General features: G+C 35.7%; 2 protein-coding genes across 2 annotated transcripts in view; both read right to left on the bottom strand.

The window, feature by feature from the left end:
- LOC134852136 (uncharacterized) overlaps positions 1–11,473 on the bottom strand; it is a 37,715-nt gene extending 26,242 nt beyond the window's left edge. The window contains exons 1-3 of the mRNA XM_063868429.1: positions 10,641–11,473; positions 9,089–9,286; positions 1,987–3,258 (exon numbers count right to left, since the gene is read on the bottom strand). Of these exons, the coding sequence (XP_063724499.1) occupies positions 1,987–3,258; positions 9,089–9,286; positions 10,641–11,316 (2,146 nt within the window). The 5' untranslated portion in view covers positions 11,317–11,473. The remainder of the gene's footprint in view (positions 1–1,986; positions 3,259–9,088; positions 9,287–10,640) is intronic.
- The window catches only part of LOC134852140 (uncharacterized), a 487,803-nt gene that overhangs the window by 287,559 nt on the left and 178,900 nt on the right, over positions 1–21,344 (bottom strand). The gene's annotated exons all lie outside the window — the stretch shown is intronic.

The following is a 21,344-nucleotide window of genomic DNA, read 5'->3' as shown; positions in this document are numbered from 1 at the left end:
ATCGTGAAATTCTTCGAAGGAGATTACGCTAATGTTAGTTGGGGATAGGAGTCTGCGAATGTTCTCCTCCCTTCGTTTCGGAGAGAAAAAAACCACCGCTTACGATTGAAATCCTCCGTCTGGCAGACGTCTGCTTGGTTCTTCAGAACGCGTGCGCTTGCCGCTGGAGATTTTTCTGTTGGTCAAGGTGGCTCTGGCTTCGGAGGAGTTTCGTCGATGATCTCCGCTGGGTCTGTTGGTATATCAGTCGGCTAACTGTTGTCTTTCGGGCCCACTGCCAAAAAAATTGTCCGATCCAGAGGAATGGGGGGTTGATTGAGGGTGTCACCCAAAAAGGGGCAAATCCTAATAGGTCAGTCCTGTCTTTGTTCACAGGAACTGCTGGTCGCGCCATGACATTACCCGCAAATTTTAATTCATAAAGTAAAAAACTAAAAGAATATTGTAAATTAAACTGTGAATAACACACACACACACACACACACACACACACACACACACACACATATATATATATATATATATATATATATATATATATATATATATATATATATATATTATATATATAAATATATATGTATGTATATAATTAGGAATAAATGTCGAATCAGATACTCGGTATCAATCGAACTTAGGAATCAGAAAAGCCCTTCAAGAGTGAACAGAATATAAAGCACAACCTGTATCTAGGTTAAGAGATAGCGATCGGACTATGTTAGCAACGGTCGATGGTTGATACAAAGTGGTCTTGAGGTCTGCCGCTTGGTGCAGTGTGTTGCAAAAGGTCTATAAAGACGAAAGGTATGTATAAAGATATGGACATTACGAGGTACCGAAGGGACTTACCAAGTTTTGATTTTTTGAAATTTATCTTTGAATTTCAATTTACTTGTTTGATAGGAAGTTTGTGTTTTCATCAAAAATGGGCCCGACACGGGCTTCAAATTTTCGTTTCCCAAGGGGGCCGGGCCTCAAATTCAGCCCCGGTTTCAATTCTGATCAGAACATCCGAATTTAAAAACTTGTTCAAATCCTACTTAAGGGAGTGTAAAAATGGATGACAAGTGCGCATATACTCATCATCCGAGAGGTTCCAAATCGAGGTAAGGGAAGCGGGCACTGTCACAAGTTCTACTAAAGCTAGAGGGAACAATAAATGATCTGTTAAAGCGTGTTTTGAAGTTTGGCAAGTGTTTGAAGGACTGTGTCATCCTCGCTACAGTGTTGATGAGAAAGCTGGACGGTTACGTGAAAATGGAACTAAACTCAAATTTGATCAATAAGCAAATAGTTCGTTAAAGGAACCAAATGCCTCAGATGAACGATTACATTGTTACAAAAAGTTTAGGGAAGCTACCAGTAGTCAATGAAACTTCTGCCAAGGATATTTCTGTCCTCTCCTCCCCCCCCCCCCCTAGAAAAATTTCTGCGCACGCCCCTGTCAAGGCGTAATCAATTAAGTTCTAAAATTGCACTTTAAACAAGATTTTCTTCGCTAAAAATTATTTGAGACCTTTTCAAAGTCAGTCCGAACATAAGGGCCTCCGCCTCATATGAGTAGCTCGGTTATTTATAAGCGCATTTTTTCATTGATTCAATTTAATTTTTTTGGTCTGAAAGAAATTTTCTTCTATTTATGTTTGATTGGTGCGAATATTCGCTCACTTATGAATATGGTCTTTTCACAGAGAACCGAATTTTTTTTTGCTTTCGAACAAAAATTTGTCGTCTCACTGAAATTCATGCATTAAGAATTCAAAAAGGTGTTGATACAAGTCTTTGATGTATTTTTTATTAAGTTATCAAAGGCGATCAGAATTCATGTGCAATCTGAAGTTTTATGCTTTGAAGTTTGACGTTTTTTATTGAAAACTAAAATATGACAACATTGTCAAGATTTGGTTGAAAATCTCGCCTGGCTTAAAAACATTTGAAGCTAAACTTGTGATACTATTACATGTCATTAAAATAAAATAAACTAACCAATTTGGTATCTTTCGGCCGATGCTTCATGGTCCCATGTTATAACAATAGATGTATTAGAAATCGGTCTTGCCCTAAGATTTGAGACAATTCTGGGGTCTGTGAAGCCCAGAACAGTTTTAACCCTTGGTAAGTTTGACCTCAAGTCTCCGCTGACAACTCGCATTTCAACAAAGTATCCGGTCGCTGGTTGCAAACCTACAAAATTGTGATTCGTATTTGGATGATTGACAACTGCTTCATCAATCTTTTCGTTATCAGCGTTGAATAACTCCAGCTCAAAACTGGTCGCGATTCCAGAGTAAGACCAACTGGCTGCAATCGAAACATCGGATTGGCTCAGAAATTCAATGTTTCCCCTATCAGGAATGGTTTGGCCGGCCTTTTCTGTAAGTACACTGATTCTTCCCTGGTAACGCACGATCACGTGACATTCATACGTTTCTCCTGGTGTCAGACCATCTTGTTCCAGGCTTCTTAGAGTCCAGTTAACATTTTGATTCTCAAAAATCAAAGCCTTACTGCTTAGAACACGAAGTTTAACCAAAAATGAATCAACGTTTCCAGTGTAAACCCAGGAAAGGTCCAAAAGGTCTGTTCGGTTGTTGTTTTCAACGAGCAAATCTGAGACTGGATTTGGTTTTGTGACCACTCGTATGTCTTGTTCCGAAAGTGATGTTAGTCCGGAATCGGTACCTTTGTACACTATATTGAACGTGTACACTGTCCCAGCTTCCAAATTGTCAACAAAAAATGATGATCCAGGTGCCGAAATTTCTATTGTTCTTGGCGGGTCAGGAGTTGGAATAGTTTGATTGATTACTATAACGTCAACTTCTTGCGAATTAATTTGGGCTTGAAAGGTTACAACACTGGGACTCACACTGCCTACACTTATATCTGGATTTGAAGGGTAAGTGTACGCTGATGTTTCAGTCCAGATACTGTCGTAAATCGACTCATGAGCTTGTATTGAAATGGTATAACGAACATTTGCTCTTAGCGAACCTATAACTAAATCACGAGCGTTTGAGTCGACAGGTATTTTGTCAGGGTCATCTCGAGAACCATCTTCGCTTTCTGTCTTGACTGTAAATCTATCCGCAGTTGAGTCAGGATCCATGTCCCACGTGATTCGGATCTCAGATGAGCTCACAGGTGTTGCGGTTAAGTTGACAGGTGGTAAGGCAGTGCAGTAGAAACTGTCTTCATCTTGGCAAGATCGTGTGGTGAAGTCAAAAAGTTGGTTGGTTGGACAAACTTCAAGGCCATCTAAACAAAAAACAACTTGTAGTTATAAACATCAGTTGTTCATTTTTTTGGAAATTTGTAAAATTAAATTTTTCTACTTGACATAAAACAATCAAATTTAGTAAGTCACGAAACGGTAATATGAAAACTCATCTTGATATTGCAATACAAAGTTTGAGCGACGATCAAGTTTATACTCTTGGAGGCATCAGCTAAACATGTAACCTTAAATGACCTACAAAACTATACACGATTTTATCAGGCTAACATAATGCGTCCCGAGAAAAGAAAACGTGGAGCAAGAATTGTATTGTTTTTGATATCAATAAATTCAAGAGTCATGTGGAACCTCAAATGCCAAGAGCCAAAAAAATATATGTTTGTAGTTGCACTTCTACGTGAATATATCATAGCGTGTGCTAATCCAGCGTGTGCTAATCGAAGCGGGCTAGCCAAATTTATCAACAGTAAAGATGGATGGCATTTTTACTGTTGATGGATGGCATTTTTAGATGGAAGAAGCATACAAATTTTTTTCTTCGGATCCACCCTATATGTAGAAATTAGAAAACAGCCTGGAAAGGTGCGTGCCTTTTGTAATGCGTCTGCTTATTTAGAACTTTATATAGCAAAACTATGACTACATGCTGGCTCCAATGAATGTTAAGTGTTTATATCAACATTTCAAAAAAAGCTGGTAAGAATATAAGAAATTATATTCAGATTTTTCAGAGCTTTATGACAATTCAAACCCCTTTTTTGTTAGCTCAAAAAAGGGAAGCATATGAAGTAAAATATAAACTGCTTAGTTTTCTTTTGCGTCTGATTACCAATAATTTAATAATGCCAATCCTCTTCTAAGCTTACATGCAGTTGGCAGCACTCATAATTTTTACTTTGGATGACGAAATTATTAACTGCTTTACTGACTGATGCTACCAACCGCAATGCAACGATGGTGCCACTTTTTTGAAGTTTTTTTTTTGTTTATAAGGCTCTAATTTGTAACAAAATTGCCATTTAACTTCTATAAAACAGTTTAGTTTTGTTTTTTAGAAATTGAAAAAATTTTTTAAATAGCGAAAAATGAGATTATTGAAATAATTCAAAATAATTTAATTCTGCTTGAAAAACTTCAATATGGAAGTTTTTTAAAGTGTATTGAATCGCAGCGTACGTGTTCATAACGAAATATATTGCACGTTAATTGTTCCAGTTTGACAATTTTTAAATCCCCACTAGTTTACTGAAATCCAAACGATATGTTTCATCCTCAGTTCAAGGCATCACCTAATTTCATATGAATCGAAAACTTTCAAAAATTTGCTTCAAAATTGGTTAGCTAAAAAGTGAAGTTGGTGTGAAGAAAAAAACAGACCGATCACGAGTATTCCGTCATTTTTTTGAGAGTTTGAACAACAATTTTAAAGCTAGCACTGTTAAAATAAAAATGTAATTTATGAAGGTATTGATTGGCTGGTAATAGGTTTTTGGCAAAGAACATTCAAAATTCTTGGTATTTTTTTTAATGTTCAAAGAAGGACCAAAAAATAGTTAAAACTTCATTTTGTTCCAATATTTATTGTGCTCGGAGCATTCAAAATTCTTGGTATTATTTTTTTAAATGTTCAAAGAAGGACCAAAAAATAGTTAAAAATTCATTTTGTTCCAATTTTTATTGTGCTCGGACTATTTGTGCTTGGGTGTTTTTTCCAGATAAGTTTCAATTTTTGTTGCAATTTTCGAAGAAAGTGCGGAATATTTATGCTTGGGATTGTTTTTATTTCGACTTTCGAAGAAAGTAGGGATGTGTATGCTCGGGGTTTTTTTGTATTCAGAACAATTTCACAAAACTCTCCTCCATCAGGGGATCAATCCCTTGATCTGCATGGGAGCAGCCTCAAAAGTAACCTACCATAGTCTGTCGAAGCTGCTCGTCTTATACTTTACACAAGGAAAATTACGTTCTAAAAGTGAATTGAGGCAAATTAATGATATTATCGGCCAAAAAATGCTTAGTATTTTCTGATTGCCTTTTAAACAGGCTGATCATATTATCAGCCTGTTTAAAACTTCAAATGTAATATTATCAGCCTAAAACTCTTAAGTTTCACAGTTTTAAATCTATCAAAAACTATTTTGAGACCAAATGAAGGGCATTCAGAATGTTCAAAGTTTTTCCCTGATACGAGGAGTCTTGTTTTTATTCAGTCATTTTTCGACCTTATAACTAAAACTTTCGACGGAATTTGTTTGTTGCTCTGAGCTCAAATACAAAAAAAAAATATTTCACCTTGATCATTTTTCGTTCTAATAACATGCGTAAGCGGCGGATTAATGCGTTCCAAAAAATAAAGTTGAGGCTAGTCAATTGGTCGTATTATTAGGATACAAGACGCTAATACATCCTTTTCTAAATCACATTATTGCGTGAGGCTCTAACTGAACAAAACTGCTCGTATCATGGCAAAGCCCTGAGTGTTGCAATTGCTTTTTAAGGTCTATGAAGCAGTAATAACATGAAAAAATAAAGAATAGAAAATAAAATGAAAAAAAAAAACAAAATTCAAGTTGTTTCGAGAAAATCATCTCCCCTTACGGCATATAACTACGAAATGATATATTTCATTCCTAGTAACAAATCAAAACGTGCAAAAAGCTTTCTTCAACCAATTTGGAACGATTTCTAAGACGAATTACATCTCCGCTTACGCGTTGATAGGTCGAAACCTATCGCGCATTAATTGTCCCAATGGACAAAATGGCAACGTTTAAACTATTAGAACTTGCGTGAAAAAATCGTCTTTTAAATTTTCAGCTTAGGACGCCAAAAATTTTTGAAAAGTCTCAGAAATGGCTATTTAAAAAGCCATATGACAAGGCCAATTTGTGCACTGGATAGGCGCACATTTTTGTTTCTGTATGTCCCCAGATTCCAGAGAAAAGTCTTTAAACATGGTAAAAATTTGTCAGGAAAAGTTTTTCGGAAAAGAGAAGATGCTAAAAAGAAAAAGAAAGATTGAAAGATGAGAAAAGAAGCGCCCTTGTTGCGGAGTCCAGTTGCAATTTACAAAACACAATTTGACTTTTTTCTCTTTTGTTACGAAAGTTGGAACAAGAAAGAAAAAATTCTTTGATCGTTTCGTCGGTTTTTCAACCAAAATTGTTTTAAATTGACTTTTCAGTAAAATCGGAACACTTTGGAAAATTGGTTAGCTAAAAAGTGAAGTTGGTGTGAAGAAAAAAACAGACCGATCACGAGTATTCCGTCATTTTTTTGAGAGTTTGAACAACAATTTTAAAGCTAGCACTATTAAAATAAAAATGTAATTTATGAAGGTATTGATTGGCTGGTAATAGGTTTTTGGCAAAGAACATTCAAAATTCTTGGTATTAATTTTTTTAATGTTCAAAGAAGGACCAAAAAATAGTTAAAACTTCATTTTGTTCCAATATTTATTGTGCTCGGAGCATTCAAAATTCTTGGTATTATTTTTTTAAATGTTCAAAGAAGGTCCAAAAAATAGTTAAAAATTCATTTTGTTCCAATTTTTATTGTGCTCGGACTATTTGTGCTTGGGTGTTTTGTCCAGATAAGTTTCAATTTTTGTTGCAATTTTCGAAGAAAGTGCGGAATATTTATGCTTGGGATTGTTTTTGTTTCGACTTTCGAAGAAAGTAGGGATGTGTATGCTCGGGGTTTTTTTTGTATTCAGAACAATTTCACAAAACTCTCCTCCATCAGGGGATCAATCCCTTGATCTGCATGGGAGCAGCCTCAAAAGTAACCTACCATAGTCTGTCGAAGCTGCTCGTCTTATACTTTACACAAGGAAAATTACGTTCTAAAAGTGAATTGAGGCAAATTAATGATATTATCGGCCGAAAAATGCTTAGTATTTTCTGATTGCCTTTTAAACAGGCTGATTTTTGTATCAGCCTGTTTAAAACTTCAAATGTAATATAAACAGCCTAAAACTCTTAAGTTTCACAATTTTAAATCTATCAAAAATTATTTTGAGACCAAATGAGGGCATTCAGAATGTTCAAAGTTTTTCCCTGATACGAGGAGTCTTGTTTTTATTCAGTCATTTTTCGACCTTTAACTAAAACTTCCGACGGAATTTGTTTGTTGCTCTGAGCTCAAATACAAAAAAAAATATTTCACCTTGATCATTTTTTGTTCTAATAACATGCGTAAGCGGCGGATTAATGCGTTCCAAAAAATAAAGTTGAGGCTAGTCAATTGGTCGTATTATTAGGATACAAGACGCTAATACATCCTTTTCTAAATCACATTATTGCGTGAGGCTCTAACTGAACAAAACTGCTCGTATCATGGCAAAGCCCTGAGTGTTGCAATTGCTTTTTAAGGTCTATGAAGCAGTAATAACATGAAAAAAATAAAGAATAGAAAATAAAATGAAAAAAAAAATAAAATTCAAGTTGTTTCGAGAAAATCATCTCCCCTTACTGCATATAACTACGAAATGATATTTTTCATTCCTAGTAACAAATCAAAACGGGCAAAAAGCTTTCTTCAACCAATTTGGAACGATTTCTAAGGCGAATTACATCTCCGCTTACGCGTTGATAGGTCGAAACCTATCGCGCAATAATTGTCCCAATGGACAAAATGGCAATGTTTAAACTATTAGAACTTGCATGAAAAATGTTCTTTTAAATTTTCAGCTTAGGACGCCAAAAATTTTTGAATAGTCTCAAAAATGGCTATTTAAAAAGCCATATCACAAGGCCAATTTGTGCACTGGATAGGCGCACATTTTTGTTTCTGATAGGCGCACATTTTTGTTTCTGTATGTTCCCAGATTCCGGAGACAAGTCTTTAAACATGGTAAAAATTTGTCAGGAAAAGTTTTTCGGAAAAGAAAAGATGCTAAAAAGAAAAAGAAAGATTGAAAGATGAGAAAAGAAGCGCCCTTGTTGCGGAGTCCACTTGCAATTTACAAAACACAATTTGACTTTTTTCTCTTTTGTTACGAAAGTTGGAACAAGAAAGAAAAAATTCTTTGATCATTTCGTCGGTTTTTCAACCAAAATTGTTTTAAATTGACTTTTCAGTAAAATCGGAACACTTAGTTGATATACGAGCAGTTTGCACCTTCAGGTGCGCCACTATTCAGTCCAGCTCAAAGTTCGTTGCAACAGAACAGAGGCATGCAAGTTGTTCCAGTTAATACTTCACCGTATGCTAAATATATCACTTTGTAATTCAAATAGCGTGTGAAGGAATTGCCCGGGTTGAAGTCCCACTGTTAATTATCACTTTTTCTGTAGTGTCACAGTGATTGCTATTTTCCAGCTCTGATTCATGTATAATTCTGTGATGTTTCATGCATAGCAAAATCTGCGATATTCCGTAAAAAATCATCGCTAAAACTTAAGAAGTTTCAACTCATTCTAGTAGCTTTCAAATGAGAGTTTTAGTTGATGAGCCCTTTAGCTTGATTTCAGCGAAGGAGTGATAGCGCAGAAATAGCATGCATGTCTACAATACTAATGGCTGGGGGGTCGAACAACTGTTAGAGCACAATTTTTGCTCGTTTTGTCAGATTTTTTTATTGCTGTTTCATTGCTGAAAATAAGCCAAATTAGCGATAATTTATCGAAAAAATTTGCTACTGTGGCAATGAACAGCGATAATTTATCGATGGCGATCGCTGTTTTTTTCTCTTTTTATCGCTTGTTTTCAATAAGAGCTCAGTCCGGGTGTTTTAAAAATCGAACACTACATAATAAATCATAGATTTTGAAGGGCAGTCGGAAAAATTACGGGGTCGCTCTGATACGAGCAGTCTTTTTGTATCTGAAATTTAAAAAATCAATTTACTCTGAACTTCTTCTCCTTGACAGTCAACGTACTCCCGGTAACATTTGCTCCCCTCTACTCTTCCCTCTAAGTAGATGGGTTCCAACATTATGCCCACCCCAATGCACATATCATTGGTTGATATTCTATCTTCGACAATGTTGAATTCCCCCTCACACATGGCGGAGATACGAGAGCGACTTACGCTTCCAGCATTTCCTGAAACGAGAGTTTCATCTTCAAAAACTTTTTCACTCCTGATTACAATTTGTAAGGAAGAGAAAGTACTTTTTAATTAGTTTATGGACCTCCAATTATCTAGCAAGGGTAGCCGGTAGGCCAGTTGCTGTGTAAATAACACAGATTTATCGACCATTTTTATCGTTGATCTTAAAAATTACAAAAAGTGAAATCACTAGAAAAAAAACTTCGAAGTGGATAGCTTAACCCGCATATGTAAAAAATCTATTTATGAACCAGTTGCAGATTTACGGGGGCGGTGGGTCGCGACCTCTGTTGTGTCTTGACCCCTTGACCACCCAGAGGCCTCTAGATTCCTGGCAATGCTGCACGATATCATTTTTTTTAGCTGACAGACCATCCTAAAATGTTTCCTATGGCGCGTGCGATGCCAAAATATTCTACTTTTGAACGCGTTGAAAAACGCAATTTTTGGTTCTATGCGATACCCCTGAAAATTATACTGGAAGCTCTTGCTTAAGCTACTAAATTGATAAAAGTAACTAGTTGGGATGATTTGGTACAGATAGATTGAAACTTGGTCACACAATTATACGGAATCATAATCGAATGGATTGATTCGACTAAAAATTTTCAACAATCGACGAGTTCTAAGTTTGCATGCAAATTTAGTCCAGCGCTAAAAGATTGACAGGTCGTCAAATAACATTGGTCGCAATAGCTTAAGCTTGACCTTGAAAATTGCGGACTAAAGCCGTTTCACATCTAATCTTACCAAAAATGCCCATTTTAAAATCTTTTTGATACGTTTTTCTGAATTTGCTTGCCGTGTAGAAGTTTTTGTCAAAAAAGTGTGTTTTCATAGTGTTTTGGGAGAGCTTGGAAAATTAATTTTGGTCAACCGTAAAAAATTCGACAAAGTTTTGACTTTTTTGTGGATAATACGCTCCCCCCCCCCCCCCCAAAAAAAAAATCGAACTTTTAGAGATCTTAGTTCCTCGCCTATTATGAACCGTTTGCTACCAAGGGTGGACCTATAATTTTCTCGAGGGGGAGGGGCGGATTTTCAAAAATCTTCGCAAATTTTGTCGACCATTTTTTTAAGATCGAGTAAATTGATTTTCCGAGCGGTCCTGAGCATTATAAAGACCCTATTTTGACCGAAATTTTGACAGAAAAAAAAACAGGTAAAAGGCTGTTTTTGAGCTTTTTTAGGAAAACTTGACGGTCTCACCCATATAAAATGAGTAATGTTTGTAGCTATTTAGTTATGTACGAAAGCTAGCTGCTGGTAGTATTGCAAGTGTGTTAGTATATCACAATAACACTTTTTTTCGATAAAAAACATGTAAATTTCCGCAAATTAACTCACTGAGAGATATTCCATTGCACCCCAAAACTTCATGAGAATCGCCCTGAAAAGTCTCAACAAATGAGCAACTCTGCTTGCCCATACAGTTTTCGATGATCGGAACTAACGTGCTCGGAGCAGTCGAGTTAACAGTACAAATCGGCGTACCGCTACAGTCGTCCGATTGGTACACCTGTGCAATAATTTCCTCGAAGTTGACTGTTGTTCCTTCAGAACAGCTGACCGAATTCTCACTTGGCAGAAAACAAGCATTACCGCCAAACTGACGGCTGATTTGAAATTGGGTTCCAATGATATCGTTTTCAGTCCAGCAGTAGTAGGCTATCTGAACGTAGGCTGTTTGCTCACAAAATTCAGTAGCAACACCTGGCAAAAACACACTGCATGATTGTTTGTGATGGCAGTTAGAGTAAATCTCATATTTAAGATTTTCTATTTGGGTGTCCAAATTTTCCTCATCATAGTTGCACGATTCCTCGTCTCCTTCCTCGAAGCCACAAATACCTGGAAATGAGCGGCCGATAAATACCTCTTCGATGTTGCTAAACGAAAATGATGGACAGTTGGGTTGAAAAGTTCCCCCCGATGTAAGGCAAAAAGGGGTGCTGTAGTTAAGAGTCAGACTACAAAAAGCCAAACAGGGGAGCAAAATGAACACAAATATTTTGGTATGCATTATTTTTGTGTCCAATTACACAATGCTTGATTTGTAAGAGCTTATAGTAATCAGCTTACATCGTACATTTTTCAAAAACAATTGTCTTATGATAAAAATTGTTTTAGTTAAACTAAGAATTAGTTACTTTCAAACAGTCTGTTTATAATCAAATCATTTTAGCTTCAGATGTGAAAAACTGTTCAATTTTTTGATGTATTGGTATTTGCGACTCAACGCACCTATTGCTGCTAATTAGTCAAATCGTATGATTATTGTCGTATCACTAAAAAGGCGTTTTTGTAAACTATATTTGGTCCAGAATCGAAGGCGTGAGTGTGCTGGTAATGAAGTGACATGAATTTTTTTTATTAGCTAACATTTAAGCCCGGAGTGAAAATTCATTATCATGATTTAGTTAATTCATATTGTGCCGAAATTTCATACAAAATTTATCAATTTGTAAATGAAAATGCATATGGGCAGGGGTGGATTTAAGGGGGCGCCTCTCCTTAGGATTTGACCCCCTCACCGACCAAAGAGTCCCTACTTTGGCATTATTTTATGAAATCTTTTTATAGCCGACACCCTAAAACGTTTTTAAAAGCGCCTTGGGTCCCGCAACGGAGTGCTATAGATTATAATCGATTATAATGAAAATTGTTGTCTGAAATAATGTCATTATGATCGATTATTTTTGCAAATTGTTGCAGATTTTGATGGATTATAATCGATTATTTTTGTAATTTTATAGATACTGACTATAAAATGACAATATAATCGATTATTATCCATGGAACTCCAGTGCGGGGTGCCAATAGATAACTATTTTGAAGGGAAGCGCGCGCCGAAAAACGCAATTTTTTGGTCAAAATGCCAGGTTTGACCTGTTTTTTTTTTCAAATTTGTCTGCATCGTATATTTTTTTTGGTCAAAATAGGGTCATTAGAGTGATCTGGCAGTGCGCGGAAAATTACTTTGGTTGACCTAATCTTTTTTTAATTGACACCTCATTGCCGTTGAAGAGACCAATCAGTAGATTTAAGCAGGTGTGATCACCAGGAATTTAATCTTTTAATTGACACCTCATTGCCGTTGAAGAGACCAATCAGTAGATTTAAGCAGGTGTGATCACCAGGAATTGATTAGTATACAAGGTCATCGACTTTTTAATGAAGGCTTAGAATGAGTCTAATGAACTATCCATTACTTTGGCGTGCGCTGGAATTTTCGGAAGTTCCAGAAAATTTTCGGATATTTTGACGACTTTAGTACAAACACCAAACTAGCTTTGTCCGAACTCTGCCAAAACACTATTTATATATTGCCTTATATATAAATACCAATTTAAGGCAAAAATTTCTTCAAGAATTTTACGAGACGGCGTTTGTAAAATTTGCTTCGAGACGCCGTTGACTACCTTTTTTTAGGTCTATCAAAATTCATTTTCCGAGCTCTCCTAAAGCAGTGAAAAGACGCCGTTTTTGGGCACTTTTTGGAAAATTTTGACAAAAAAATTGCTTTTTTTTTGGCGCGCCCTCCCCCTGAAAGTTAGTATATTGGCGCCAAAGGCGCCTTTAGAAAAATTTTAGGCTCGGTCGGCCAAAATAGATTTCTTAAAAAGTACCGAAGGGGGGACCCTTTGGGTCGGCAGGGGGTCGAATCCCTAAGGGAAAATAGCGTCCGAACGTTTGGAACATGTAAAGTTAATACGGCTACTCAGCCAGAATTCTGTCGTAAAAAGATACCGAAGGCCTCTCTGCAAAAATTACATTTTTTTTTGATGGTATGAGAGTAAGCAGGTTTCACAAGTAAGAATAATAATCAGTTATACTTTTATGAGGGTCTCAAAAATAGGTAGACTCGAAAATGTTCTTATTGGCATCATCGCCAGCCTGAAAATACACGAGGAAAGCTGCATCGAAGATGGGAACGATCAGTTTTATAGCTAGTATACGTCAAGGGGAGAAAAAGAGAAGAGAAATTAAATCAGAACAAAATAGTACTCTTTTCACAAAATCTCATTTTATAACCTTAAGAGAACATTTTCGAGTCTACTTAACAATCATAGTAGACTCATAGTGATTGTTAAGTAGACTCGAAAATGTTCTCTTAAGGTTATAAAATGAGATTTTGTGAAAAGAGTACTATTTTGTTCTGATTTAATTTCTCTTCTCTTTTTCTCCCCTTGACGTATACTAGCTATAAAACTGATCGTTCCCATCTTCGATGCAGCTTTCCTCGTGTATTTTCAGGCTGGCGATGATGCCAATAAGTGCTATGTTCAAATTACAGCAACTCTGTGGATGTGATTTGACCTGCGGTTTTAATTGATGTTCAAGGTTTTAAACTGGGGTTGTGATTTTAGTGTTTCGGCTTTTTTTGTTCTGATTATTTAAAATGGGAAGCAATTTTGTTTTTGGGTGTGTTTTAGTTTTTTCTTCACGCAAAATCACGTACCACAAATAATCTTTGCACTGGGTTGGGTATATATCCTATTAAAGCCCTTTCAGTCGTGATTCGAACCACATTAAAAAAATTCCTAAAAATTTTCCCAGTGTCGAAAAAACCGGTTGAAATGTTTGTTTTTTGTCTTAATTCGAGCCAATAAAGCAAGCTATCAGGCTTACAACAGCTGAATTATACCTAAATTAAGAGCTGAAAACTTAATTTTAAGCAGGTAAAATTAGTTTTTGGAGTTTTTTTAGATTAATGTTGGGAACCAAAATTTTCAAAAAATTCTTTTTTTTCTGAAATATTTTCTTTTTTTTTAACCAATTTTCTACAAAAATTTTGTCCGATTTGCCTATATTAATCTGACTGTCTAATATGCATAAGTTATATTTTTACGTCAGATCCTTTTATCACTAGCTGAAAAAACTGCAGAATTTAGAAAAAAAACTTTCTAAGCCGTAGTTTTCGAAAGAATATAATCAGATCATTCAGTGCTAATTGCACAGTAACTGGCTATCCTTGTTGCTTATTTGCTTTTGTTATTAAGTTTCTCGGCCAGTGTCTGAGAAACCAACTGGCCATTTTGCAATTTTAAGTGTTAGAAAGTGTTTTGAAACCTTGATAATTCTCGCAGTTCGGTCTCAGATACAGGTACGTCTCCAAAACCCGGGTTGACCTCCATAGACCGAAAATGCTTATCGTACAATTCCGTTCACGGAGTCTATGGAAAAAATGCTTATCGTACAGTTTCCATTCACAAAAATTTTATAATAAGCATTTTTTTTCAACCAATATTAAAGTTTTCAAAAAAGCCTAGAAAATGTTTTCAAGGTGTTTTAAACTTAATTACGCCAATTTTTGATGGGAATGAGTTTTTTCACACAAAAAAATCGAGAAAAAAAAATGTCATCCTACAATTTCCATTTATGATAATATTATAATAAGCATTATTTTTGCCGAAGTAAAACTTTCAAACTAATCTTAAAAAATTTTTAAGGGTATTTTAAAGTTATTAACGTCGTTCGTGTTACGAATGAATTTTTTTCTCAGAAAAAAAAATGTTTTTTTTTTCGCTCAAAAAAGTTAACAAAAAAATACTTATCATACAATTTTCATGTATGAAAATTTTATAATAAGCATTTTTTCCATCGAAACAAAATTTAAAAAACTTTTTTTTTCCTGAAATAGTTCTTTGGGTATTTTAAACTTAACAACAGGGTTTGTGTTAAGAATGAGTTTTTTTCGCGCAAAATTTTAGCAAAAATGCTTACCATAAGGTTTTTATTTATGAACATTTCATAATAATAATTGTTTTTTCCATCGAAGTCGATTTTTTAAAAAAAAAAACTAAAAGTAGTTTCAGGTTTTTTAACTTAAAAAGGCTTTTGATATTTTGAGTTCTTTTTTTTGAAAAAAAAAATCAAGCATAAAAAATGGATTATCAAACAATTTCTATTTAAGAAAAATGTCTTGTAAACTTTTTTGTTCCATTAGGATTAAAATAAGGAACTTTCAGCTGTCTCGAACTTCTGGAGATTCTGTGGAAAACGCAGTTAAAGAGGTTTTAATCTCTAAAGTTTTCTCAGGTGATCCATTGTTTATAGATAACACGATGTACGGGTTGATTTTGTGTCAATAGAGCCTCAAAGTTGCTAATAAAACAAATCCATTGATGGAAAAAATGCTAGTCATACAATTCCGTTGATGAAAAAAAAAGCTATTCTTACAATTCCATTGATGGAAAAAATGTTTATTGAACAATCCCATTGATGGAAAAAATGCTTATCGTACAATTTCATTGATGGAAAAAATGGTTGTTGTACAATTTCGTTAATGGAAACAACGCTTGTCGTGCTAATATCGTAGAATTTTTTTATTTTATGGAATTCTACGAAATTGTACGACAAACATGTTTTCCATACACGGAAATTGTACGATAAGCATTTTTTGTGAACCCGGTTAATGAGTGAAACTTCAACGTCGTTTGAGTTTTCGCGTTTAATAAGCAGTGTTGCTTAACATTGCTGTGAGATTAGTAATGGTGATCTTGCTATCTCGATATCAAACTAGTTTTTTACTAGAATTCCGTCTTCCCGTAGAACATAATCGTACGTTTTTGAATGTTTACACAAACTATCATAGATTTTTATAGAAGCATAAGATACTCTCCTTGTGCTGAGAGTCTTAATCGCTAAACTTCCTGAGGCTGTCAATACTTTTGTTTTGACCTTAAAAATCAGGAAATTGCAACTGATTTGTTTAATATTCCTCGAAATGCGCCTCGTGTTATCTACGTCTTACTAACAAGAGATCCCTTTGCACAGTACAGCGCCCGTGCGGTTTGAACCAGCCATCTTGTAATATCTGGGCACCATCACTGCCGGAGCCCCACAATGCCAAGGGTAGTTTCGTTGAAGACTATTGTTATTTAATAATAGATATCCGTATCCGAATGACCAACGCGGTTTTATGCATATTTCGCGCTACCATTACCTTTTTCATTGTTTTAAAAAAGAAAGCAATGGAGAGATTAGAAAACTCGTTTAAGCAGACTTCATCAGTTCAAATTTTTTGCATTTTAGAACAAGATTGATTTAAGGACCTTAAGTAAAAAAAACTGAATTAACCCGTAAAAAACTAACTTGTGTATATAAATAAAGATTTGTTACACTCACACAAAAACTCAATGGTACTCATTTCGGCAACATTTTTATGCACTTCAAAATTTTGAAGTTTGGCCTGAAGTCCTCTCGACTTGTAGATACAAGCATACCTGTGAGCAGGGGCGGATGCCCCCTCCCCTCAGTGACCCGACCTCCTTCCAACCCAAATTTTCGAAATTTTTTTTGAAAATCCTCTCCTCTCCCCTTCGAGAATATTCTAGATCCACCCTGCCTGTGAGTATCTTTCATGATTAGCGCTACATATAAACTATCCTCAGTTAGATCCGCTCCTTGGCAATTTAGACCAAAAGCGAAGACCTTTTTTGAACTAAATAAAAATCTACTTTGCTTTTCAAATTTTAACCATTTTTAGTTTTTATGAAGCTGAAATAGCAAAACTTAACATTTTGTATGTCATCTGCTTTTTTCCAATTTCTAATGAATGTAAATTTTTCTGTCATAAAGCAGCCTGTTTAAAATATAAACAGCTGCGACGCGTAATTTTTTCATGAATTTCATATTGCCTCGGATTTATTTGTTAAGATTCTTTGCCATTTGTTATTTTTTTTGCTCTTCGAAAAAGATGTTGTAACTAATGTTACTTACATTTGTGCAATGTAATCTGAAATTTTCTTGAATGGGAGAATTGGCCTATATTTTGGTCAACCAAATTTTTTTGGAGGTCTCTCATATGATGATACTCTATATTGAAAATTAATTTTTGGAAAACGAACAATTAAATATATGTTTAGCCAATTTTTGGAAGGTTTTGACCAAAAAATTGCTTTTTTCGCGAGCTCAAAATTGATGTCTTAAAATAGTGCGAAAGTTGGCCATGGAGTCAAAACCCTGAGGGCGTGAGGGTAGAGAGGAAGCTATAACTCCCTCCCCCCCCCCCACCTCTAAAAAATTGCTCCTGGTACTTGATCAGCAGCATAACGTCCCTGCCTCCTCTGAAAGTAAACCAATATGAAACGTCTCCGGCAGGTCTTCACAAACCCGTAAACTTGCTTCAAAAGCGCATAAAGCTTTATAACTAGAATTGATATCACCAGGCCAAACTGTGTGTTTTGGAACTGTTTGCTGATTTGGCGACAAGGTTGAACAAGGCGTACTCGTGTATTCTGCAAAATGTTACATTTATTTTATTCTTTTTGCAGTTGTGGAATCCATAGACAAATAATCAAAAATTATTGTTGCTCCAGCAGCAACGCTTGCGGAACCAAAAACAGAATGTTTTTTTTTTAAAAATTGCAAATAATCATTTTGCAAATAGTGAAAAAAACTTGTTTCTGGAATGGATGCGATAACTCAAATCTATTTTGGCATTTACAGAGCTACATCTAAGTTTTTTGATTTGGTTAGTGTTTTAAGTTAACGATTTGAGTCAATTTTTTATTGTCATTGTTTTCCCCAAAATGTCGGAACAATAAATATTCCTTTTCAGTTTGGATATGTAGCTATAGGCTGTGTAACTATTTAAATGCTTTACAAAATGCAAATTAGATATGATCTAAAAAGTGAAATGTATCAGTTTTTTTAAGACTCCTGTGATGTTCCGACCTTGAGGCGGGAAAAAAGTTGCTTCGTTTTTTTCATTTAAGGCTACAAATAGTGTCTTTAATTTTTGTTATTAAAACCATGATTAGTTGTAGTTTTTTTGCCAAACCCAATAACAACGAAAGAAATTTGAATTTATCTAAACGCACTGTTTTTGGAAAAAAAACTAGTCGCTGCTTTCCATGCTACTTGACCAACAGCCAGCTAATTCTTTATACAACAATTTCACGTCTTTTGCTTTCTGCTATCCGTTCTATTGTTATCTGACAGAATTACATAAAGAGTCCGTATATAGACTGGAAAACTCTGGTTCGTGTCAATTGTATGCCGTGTCTGGATCTGAACAATTACTGGTGCGGGTTGGTTCAACCGAGAACGCTGGGTTTTTCATGATAAACGGAGTAAGGATTTCTTTACATACCCCAGAGCATGCCAATGTTATCGAGACTAAACTAGGCTGTGAAGAAAAAACTAAGCGTCTTCTCTTCCAAATTTTTGATTGGTCTAACGAACATTTTGGTCAACGGTGTCCTACAATTTAAAACCATACAATTTAACACTGTACATTTTAACACTTAGTCATTTCACTCCTGAACAATTTAAATTGACAACAATTTAACTCCATCTTTGCAATTTAACACCGTACATTTTAACGCCTAGTCATTCCCCTACTAAAAGTAATACTCTTTGAATTCCTTATCTTAACTCTTATCACACCAAATTTAATGTTGCAATTAACGCACCCACAATAAAGAAAAACTTGGTTTATTTTAGTTATAAATGCTAAAATGAGGATTCCTTTATTACTTAAGACCCTTATCGACAAGCTCTTAATTTATTTTCAATTAGACTTTTCGCTAAGCCATTATAATCACACTAAAAAAGCTGCTTTTGCTATTTCATAACAATTTGACGTAAAATTTCTGACAAAAATTAAATTCTGACAGTCTATTTATACTTTACTAGACAAACGCAAACACAAAACGTGATAAACAAAAGCAAACACAATAAACACAATATGATTGAGCCTTCTATCGAAATCACAGTTTCATCTAAAAACAAGCCAATTCACATAGCGTCCCCGGCCACGAATTTTATTTCGAGCGAAAAAATAGGTTTAACGAAAAAATGATTTGCTCAGAATGCCAAACCCATAATAGTCGAGTAATTGCCATTACAGAAAAGAACGAACTAATCGAGACACGTGGAGAGCAGAACCATGACATTTCAGCGGGAAAACTGGATGCCGGAAATGTCATAAGGCATTTAATAGATCTCAGTGAGAGATTCACCCCAAATGTCGCAGTTGCCAGTGCGGCTTTACCAGTTACAAACAATTTGGCCACTCAGTTTGCCCTCCCAAGTAAAAACAAACAAATCCGAACGGCTGCGCGCACACGAAAGCAGCTAGATGTAAATATGCCGCCCATCCCCTATGCGCAAAAATGCGAGATCCTTGAAACGTTTGAAAAATTTATCCGGTGTGACAGTGGATCAAATGATCACGAGCGAATCATTTTGTGTAGCGAGCCCAAAATGCTGAGAGTTCTGGAGAAGTCATCTTTCTGGTTAGCCGGTAGGACTTTAAAATTACTCCAAAACCGTTCTATCAGATATATTCAATTCTTGTTAGTGTAACCGGCATTGCGCCAGCGTTTGCTTACGCTTTCCATCGTAAAAAAAACCGAAAAAATCCTTAATCGCTTTTTCCAGGCGTTAATTGATTTAGCACGAAACTGCCGACCTGAAAACTTTTTTGTTAGATAATGAGCCAACTGCTCTTCAGTCCTTCCAAAAAACAATCCCCAAAGCACATTTATCTATTTTTCCATCTCTCCCACAGTTATATGAGAAAAATTAAAGTAGTGGGTCTGAAAGTGACCCAGAAAACGAACCGGGGTTTAGCGCTTTTTTTAAAAATGCTGCCATCCCTTGAAAGTGAAAAAAAAAGAAAACATCGGCAATTTCTATGATATGATCATTCAGGAAATTCAGAAGGTATGCGACAGAAATTGTTAAATACCCAAAAAAAATTATTTGAGAAAATTGACGAGATGTGTCTGCGCTTCAGCTCTACTTATACAAAAAGCTTGGTGCCAAACCGTGAAGTTTCATTCTCACCCTCCCTTTGGAACCAGCGAGATGCGGCCGTGGGTGGAATTGCTCGAACAACAAATGCTGTCGAGAGAAGGGATTTCAAGTTTCAATCCTATTTCAGCGGAGCTCAATAAAATATGTGCAAAAGAGTGGGCAGCCTGCAAAAAGACGCTTCCGTACAAAAACTCAATCAATTGTTTCGATGCATCGAGTGGAATCGAGTGGCATAAAGGAAAGAGTACAAGATATCATGTCTGCTTACGAACACAAAATTGATTTATACTTTTTCAGAGGTTATCTTGTTTGTGTTAAACTATCGTTATATTTTATCATACCAAAGTTAATGCTGCAATTAACGCACGCACCATAATGAAAAACTTGGTTTATCTTTTTTATACATGCTAAAATGAGGCTTCCTTTTTTACTTAAGACTCTTATCGACAAGTTCCTAATTTATTTTCTTGTAGACTTTTTGCTAAGCCATTATAATCACAATAAAAAAGCTGCTTTTGCTAATTCATAACAATTTGACGTAAAATTTCTGACAAAATGTAAATTCTGACATTCTGTCAAGTGATAAATAAACGCAAACACAAAAAAACACATTATGATTGAGCCTTCTATCGAACTCACAGTTTCATCTAAGAACAAGCCAATTCAGATAGCGTCCCCGGCACGAATTTTATTTCGAGCAGAAAAACAGGTTTTACGAAAAAATGATTTGCTCAGAATTACAAACCCATAATAGTCGAGTAACTGCCATTACAGAAAAGAACGAACTAATCGAGACACGTGGAGAGGACAACCCTGACATTTCAGCGGGAAAACTGGATGCCGGAAATGTCATAAAGCATTTAATAGATCTCAGTGAGAGATTCACCCCGAATGTCGCAGTTGCCAGTGCGGCTTTACCAGTTACAAACAATTGGGCCACTCAGTTTGCCCTCCCAAGTAAAAACAAACAAATCCGAACGGCTGCGCGCACACGAAAGCAGCTAGATGTAAATATGCCGCCCATCCCCTATGCGCAAAAATTTATCCGGTGTGACAGTGGATCAAATGGTCACGAGCGAATCATTTTGTGCGGCGAGCCCAAAATGCTGAGAGTTCTGGAGACGTTATCTTTCTGGTTAGCCGGTAGGACTTTAAAACTACTCCAAAACCGTTCTATCAGATATATTCAATTCCTGTTAGTGTAACCGGCATAGCTCCGGCGTTCGCTTAAGCTTTCCATCTTAAGAAAACCGAAAAAATCTTTCAACGCTTTTTGCAGGC

Source organism: Symsagittifera roscoffensis, chromosome 7 (assembly GCF_963678635.1).
Source record: "Symsagittifera roscoffensis chromosome 7, txSymRosc1.1, whole genome shotgun sequence".
Classification (NCBI taxonomy): Eukaryota; Metazoa; Xenacoelomorpha; order Acoela; family Convolutidae; genus Symsagittifera; species Symsagittifera roscoffensis.
Note: the sequence above shows the minus strand (reverse complement) of the source record. Positions and strands in the feature narration are given on the sequence as shown.